The sequence below is a fragment of the Salvelinus sp. IW2-2015 genome, unplaced genomic scaffold (genome assembly GCF_002910315.2).
Source record: "Salvelinus sp. IW2-2015 unplaced genomic scaffold, ASM291031v2 Un_scaffold5905, whole genome shotgun sequence".
NCBI classification, from domain to species: Eukaryota; Metazoa; Chordata; class Actinopteri; order Salmoniformes; family Salmonidae; genus Salvelinus; species Salvelinus sp. IW2-2015.
The window spans coordinates 27,200-34,585 of NW_019947170.1; the positions used below are offsets into that span (position 1 = coordinate 27,200).

At 41.3% G+C, this 7,386-nt stretch overlaps 1 protein-coding gene and 1 long non-coding RNA gene across 2 annotated transcripts in view; both read left to right on the forward strand.

The window, feature by feature from the left end:
* The window catches only part of naa60 (N-alpha-acetyltransferase 60, NatF catalytic subunit), a 13,643-nt gene extending 11,857 nt beyond the window's left edge, over positions 1-1,786 (forward strand). Inside the window, 1 exon segment of the mRNA XM_024144775.2 lies at positions 1,731-1,786. Coding sequence (XP_024000543.2) covers positions 1,731-1,786 — 56 coding nt within the window.
* A 929-nt stretch (positions 1,787-2,715) lies between these two features.
* LOC139026807 (uncharacterized) lies at positions 2,716-4,540 on the forward strand. Its single transcript, XR_011478743.1, has 3 exons — positions 2,716-2,908; positions 3,296-3,937; positions 4,009-4,540. It is a non-coding gene; the product is annotated as an uncharacterized lncRNA (long non-coding RNA).
* Positions 4,541-7,386: the final 2,846 nt, after the last annotated feature.

A 7,386-nucleotide genomic window follows, 5' to 3' on the forward strand; every position in this document is an offset into this window, starting at 1 on the left:
AAACTATTCAAAACGAAATCCACCTGCTAATAAAGCATGCTGGGAATATGAATAATGATGGGCGTGGTTTTGAGATTTTTTACTCTACACAGAGTGATTGACACAATCCCTTCTGGTTATTAACACCCAACACTCAGGTCTTTACAACACTGAGTGTTCATTTAACTCCTAATTAATTGGAGGAGTGGAATTCCACTCCAACTTTTTTAGTATTTTTTGCTTAGACAGACACGCAATATGATCGCTGGAGAGCGGAATGAACCCTGGCTCCAGTGGGGAAGCTGGGAGTGTTGCCACATGACCACGGCTCAGGATGGTCTCCAGTTTCTATTATGAATCTTGTTTCTGAAGTGCATTGAAGCAATTGACAACATGTAAATGTTACAATTGTTTTTGTTGAAATATAAAATTGTGTTTGGGAAACAACTAAAATCTCATAAAAAAAAAAAAAGGGTTTGGGGATTTTTTGTATTTGTTTTTAGAGCAGGAAGTTTTGTTCCCCCACATGTGCCAAACCAAATTGGAGAAAATGGATAACTCAATACAGTACGAATCACATTTATTTATAATAGCTTTTTTATATCAGCCTCAATGCGTACAGAAACCAGCCTCAAACCCCAGACAGACGCAATGCAGGTGTGAGCACGGTGGCTAGGAAAAACTCCCTAGAAAGGCCAAACCTAGGAAGAAACCTAGAGAGGAACCAGGCTCTGAGGGTGGCCAGTCTCTTCTGCTGTGCCGGGTTGAAGATTATAACAGAACATGGCCAAGAGGTTGAAACGTTCCTAGATGACCAGCAGGGTTTAATGATAATATAATAATGATAATGATAATAATACAGTAATAAATAAGTAGAGTATTGGCAATTTCCAGAATGATTTCGTGCTGTTCATATTAAACATGCTTCAACAGCTATGATATTCACTCATTGGATTGGTTTATGTAGGATTCATGTTTACATCTTTGATTTGTATGTTTTAATATGAAAGCATTCAGGGGACATTTAGAGGATTACATTTAGGACTATTCCCTCTTAGTTTCGTAAGAGTTTGAGTTAGTCTGGAATTGGAGATCAGATGAATTAAATAATAAATTTGAAGAACTGTGTTATAGAATATTACATTGATGGAGTTGATAGGGAGATGGAATGGAATTGAATTTGTGTAATTGACCCCAACCTCCATAAATCCTATGTCCTTGACGGTCCTCTTGCACTGACTACATCCACACATTGCTCGGCCCTGGCCAGCCTCAGTCCTGCTCAATCCAGAGACTCTACAGACAGGCCAGTCTCTGCTCCGCAGCCTGATACCTCTGGTCCGGCATCGCAATCTAAGACTGGTATCCAGTACAGAGACACATGTGACAGGACAGGTGTGTATTTGGAGAGGGGGGGGGGGATGTACACTAGTGTTGTTGATTGACTTTCATTTAACTCAATACTCTGTCCCTCTATCTTCTCTCTCTCTCTTCTCTCTCTCTCTCTCTTCTCTCTCTTCTCTTCTCTCTTCTCTTCTTCTCCCCTCTCTGTCTCTCTTCTCCTGTCTTCTCTCTCTCCCTCTGTCTCTCTCCTGTCTCTCTCTCTCCTGTCTCTCTTCTCCTGTCTCTGTCTCCCCACTCACTCCTCTCTCTCCCTCTTTTGTTTCCGTCTCTCTCCTCTCTGTCTCCCTGTCACATTCTTTTCTCTCCCCATCTGTTTGTTCTTCATGGTCTTCCCCGGTGTTCTTCAGGACCCTCTGACTTCACTGACCCACCACCACTCGAACCTGGAAAGACTGAGGGCTGAGACCCCCAAACACCAACCAAGACACCCAGCCACCAACCCAGACACCCAACCAAGCCTCCCAGCAAGCTACACACAAGCGTCTCGGTCTCTCCCTAGCGGTCCTATCCTGTCCTACAGCTCATACAGAGACGATGTATTATAGCTGTACATTACATATATCCTCTAATATATAAATACATTATACTGTATATATCCCTGTCAGTAGCTGCCCTTTCCTCCACTACTGTATATATATAGTATATTATAATATATATATATATATATATATATATATATACCCTGTCAGTAGCTGCCCTGTCCTCCACTCTACTGTCTGAGCCAGTGGTGTAGTGGAGGGTCAGCACATGTAGACTCCGTTCACCTTTTCTTTACTGTCGTGGGAAAAGCCATTGAAATATAGGGATTGAGTGTTACCTTATTCACTGGAATAGTGTGGACGGGGTTAAGATTCAGTAGGCTTTGAGGTCAACTCTGGTTTCAACTGGACCGGGTTAAGATTCAGTACGATTGGGTCAACTCTGGTTTCAACTGGACCGGGTTAAGATTCAGTAGCTTGGGGTCAACTCTGGTTTCAACTGGACCAGGTTAAGATTCAGTAGGATTGGGGTCAACTCTGGTTTCAACTGGACCAGGGTTAAGATTCAGTAGGATTGGGTCAACTCTGGTTTCAAACTGGACGCAGGTTAAGATTCAGTAGGATTGGGGTCAACTCTGGTTTCAACTGGACCCGGGGTGAGATTCAGTAGGATTGGGGTCAACTCTGGTTTCAACTGGACCAGGGTTAAAGATTCAGTAGGATTGGGGTCAACTCTGGTTTCAAACTGGACGGGTTAAGATTCAGTAGGATTGGGGTCAACTCTGGTTTCAACTGGACCGGGTGAGATTCAGTAGGATTGGGTCAACTCTGGTTTCAACTGCGACCGGGTTAGATTCAGTACGATTGGGTCAACTCTGGTTTCAACTGGACCGGGTTAAGATTCAGTACGATTGGGTCAACTCTGGTTTACTGGACCGGGTTATGATTCAGTAGGATTGGGGTCAACTCTGGTTTCAACTGGACCGGGTTAAGATTCAGTAGGATTGGGGTCAACTCTGGTTTCAACTGGACCGGGTTAAAGATCAGTACGATTGGGATCAACTCTGGTTTTCAACTGGACCGGGTTATGATTCAGTAGGATTGGGGTCACTCTGGTTTCAACTGGACCGGGTTAAGATTCAGTACAGATTGGGGTCAACTCTGGTTTCAACTGGACCGGGTTAAGATTCAGTACGATTGGGATCAACTCTGGTTTCAACTGGACCGGGTTATGATCAGTAGGATTGGGTCAACTCTGGTTTCAACTGGACCGGGTAAGATCAGTACGATTGCGGTCAACTCTGTTTCAACTGGACGGGTTAAGATTCAGTACGATTGGGTCAACTCTGGTTTCAATGGACCGGGTTTATGAGTTCAGTAGGATTGGGGTCAACTCTGGTTTCAACTGGGACAAACGGTGTTTGTAGATTCAGTACGATTGGGGTCAACTCTGGTTTCAACTGGACCGGGTTAAGATTCAGTACGATTGGGGTCAACTCTGGTTTCAGTTCAGACAATTTGAAATGCTATTTGTCAATAATCAGAATCCACATAGAAAAATAATTTGATATTTCAATACAATCATTGAAATCCTGAATCCTGAGTTGAGATCAGCACTCACATTTTCACACATCTTCCATTGACATCAACGTATGATCTACACAGAAGTCTACTTTAAGTGTGCACAGAGATCTCAAGGACTAGGATTCCTCCCAGACTTTCAGTCCACTTTGGGTCCGATTCAGACTTGAGATAAGTAGACTTACAGTAAATCATTTTGTTTTTGTTTTTACTGAAGTCCACATTTCGTCAACTTATCTCAAGTCTGAATTGTGCCCTTCCTGACCTAATGTTGACCTGAAACCCTGCTGTCTGTCTGTCCCCTTCAGGGCTGTCTGTCATTCTGCTGCTCATGTAGACAACCAGACAGGTTTTAATCCTGATGTTTAACATAGCGGACATTAGATTTGTGTGTCTGCCTGTTTGTTTTAACAGATTAAAAAATATAACATGGTAGAAGTTGCTCCCTCTGTGAGATTCCCCCAATACCCCAAATATATGTGTGTGTGTGTGTAGTGTGTGTGTGTGTGTGTGTGTGTGTGTGTGTAGTGTATGTCTAGTCAAATGTAGTGCACTATAAAGGGAGTAGGGCCCATAGTAGTGCACTATATAGGGAATAGGGCCCATAGTAGTGCACTATATAGGGAATAGGGTGCTATTTATGACTCAACCGAGGTGTAGTTAAGTTAGACAGTTTCTAGATCATGTTTTAAAGAGGAGCAGTGTGTGTATAGGGTTACAGAATTCCTCTAACTTTTCCCAACACTCCCAAAGTTTTCCAGAGATCCTGGTTGGACGATTCCTGGAACGACGAGCGGATAAGCAGGAAATCCGGGAATCGTCCAACTGGGATTTGTTAAATAGCCTGGAACTTTGAGAGAGTTAAGGGAGTTGTGCAACGCTACTGGGTGTCTAGATAACATCTTTAAACAGGAGGGTGGATTGAGGTAATACTGAATGTAGTGTTGATAGCACCACTTAACTGACCAGTCTGATTTTAGGAAGAAACTAATCACTCTGGACACAGATCCAGTTAACTGATTGACCAGTCTGATTTTAGAAGAGACTAATCACTCTGGACACAGATCCAGTTAACTGATTGACCAGTCTGATTTTAGAAGAGACTAATCACTCTGGACACAGATCCAGTTAACTGATTGCCCAGTCTGATTTTAGAAGAGACTAATCACTCTGGACACAGATCCAGTTAACTGACCAGTCTGATTTTAGGAAGAAACAACTCACTCTGGAGACAGATCCTAAATTGAGATGTATTCTCATTAATAGCAGCATTAGAGCCACATTTTTATAGTGCAAAAGCAATGTGCAAGGCACCCAAACAGAAGCAAACAGTGAAGGACCACCTGTATTATCCAGTAGGAAACACTCGATTTCCTTACAAAGCATTTTCTGTTGCAAAACACTTTGCTACGGTTTCCTAGAGTGCACAAATTAATATACCATGGGACAGGGTCATATTCATTAGGAATCAAACAGAATGAATACACCACAGAACAGGGTCATATTCATTAGGAATCAAACGGAATGAATACACCACAGAACAGGGTCATATTCATTAGGAATCACACAGAATGAATACACCACAGAACAGGGTCATATTCATTAGGAATCAAACAGAATGAATACACCACAGAACAGGGTCATATTCATTAGGAATCAAACAGAATGAATACACCACAGAACAGGGTCATATCATTAGGAATCAAACAGAATGAATACACCACAGAACAGTCATATTCATTAAATCAAACGAATGAATACACCACAGAACAGGGTCATATTCATTAGGAATCAAACGGAAGAATACACCACAGAACAGGGTCATATTCATTAGGAATCACACAGAATGAATACACCACAGAACAGGGTCATATTCATTAGGAATCAAACAGAATGAATACACCACAGAACAGGGTCATATTCATTAGGAATCAAACGAATGATACACCACAGAACAGGGTCATATTCATTAGGAATCAAACAGAATGAATACACCACAGAACAGGGTCATATTCATTAGGAATCAAACAGAATGAATACACCACAGAACAGGGTCATATTCATTAGGAATCAACAAGAATGAATACACCACAGAACAGGGTCATATTCATTAGGAATCAAACAGAATGAATACACCACAGAACAGGGTCATATTCATTAGGAATCAAACAGAATGAATACACCACAGAACAGGGTCATATTCATTAGGAATCAAACAGAATGAATACACCACAGAACAGGGTCATATTCATTAGAATCAAACGGAAGCAAACAGGCTGAAACGAGGAGGGACCACCTGAACATGTCTAATAAGAAACGCTCGTTTTCTGTTGTAAAGCGTTTTGCTAAGGTGTGCTACTAATGAACACGACCCCAGGTGTGTGAAGATGTGAAGGGGGACATTAGGCTGCACTACTTCCATTAAACAGCAGAGGGTGCCACAACAGTTTTACCATTGGGTTGGGAAAGGTTGTTACAGCGTAGTACACCTATCAGTATACACAGCAATATATATTATGGCTATCAGGATGGAGCTCTATTTCAACTCACTAAGTAAACCGAATTCCACATGTTCTTTATTGAAATGCATTGAAGACAATTGGAACTGTTATGTCAGTGTACATCCTCAATTGACTGGAATTTAAAAAGTGAATTTGACCCCAACCCGGGTAACCTCTACATGATAGAAAAGTGATTCATTTCTGTAACACAGAATAAAAACATAAAATGTGCTACTGGATGCATGTAATGTTTCTGCTGTCATCATGTCTAGTAGTCCCATCTGAACTGTTATATTTTGGTCTGTGTGAAAAGTGTATTGAACCAAGGCCGCAGGTGAAGTTGAAAAAGTGGATTCTCATTCACAACGGAGACAAAAGATCTAGTTGAAGTCCTAGTCAAATCAGCTATAACCATACAAGGTTGTCCCTTATTGAAAAACCAAACGCACTGAAAACCTGACGGCAAGACAACGTAGTGAAAAGACTTATTTAACAAACCAAATAAAAGTCTCTTTCCTGTCCCTGTCCACATAGAAGACAACAAACAACAGAAAGAAATAAGCACAAAAAATAATATATATATTAAATAGAAAACCAGCTCAAGATGCAATCACAGACATTAGTTAAAAAAAACACATCCATTCTTCTGCTGTGGAAAAAAGGACATTCTATATTTTGTATTTACACGACCTACAACCAGATGAACTACACCCCAATGGAAACCCAGTCCCTATGTAGTGCACTACTTTTAACCAGAGCCCTGGATGGCTGACCCTCTGTGGTTAAGGTCTATAGTAGTGCACTACGTAGGGAATAGGGGTCCATTTGGGACACACACTCTGCCTCTTAAGACACAAACGTACCTTCGTGCACATCCCCGTTTTGGATGAAGGCTGTCAAGCACAATAAAAAAACACCTCTGATCAAATTATATTTTCAGTTGAACAATAGTGTCTCAATCCAGAATGGCACCCCCAACCTATATAGTGGATTACTTGTTGACCAGAGCTCTATGGCATCCTATTCCCTATATAGTGGATTACTTGTTGACCAGAGCTCTACAATGGTTTGTGGTCAAAAGTAGTGGACAAATTCGGAACTGGGTGCCATTTGGTGTTCAGCCAGTTTCCTCGAGACCCACTCTGTCCATTTCATCTACAGGGAAGGTTCCCAGACCCCGATTAAGGGTTCCTATTTTCATAGCGCAAAAAAACATTGCGCAACATTGGAAAATTACCGTAAACCTCATTATAATCTCGCCGTCGAGATTTCATTTGAAACTTTTCTTCAACAATACAAAACAATATAAAGAGACGATTACTGAACTCTAGTGAGGCAAACTGAGCGATGCCTTAATAGACGTCTCTTTATAAACACACATTGTTGAAGAAAAGTTTTAAATGAAATCCAACTTCCAGATTATAACAAGTTTACAGTTACAT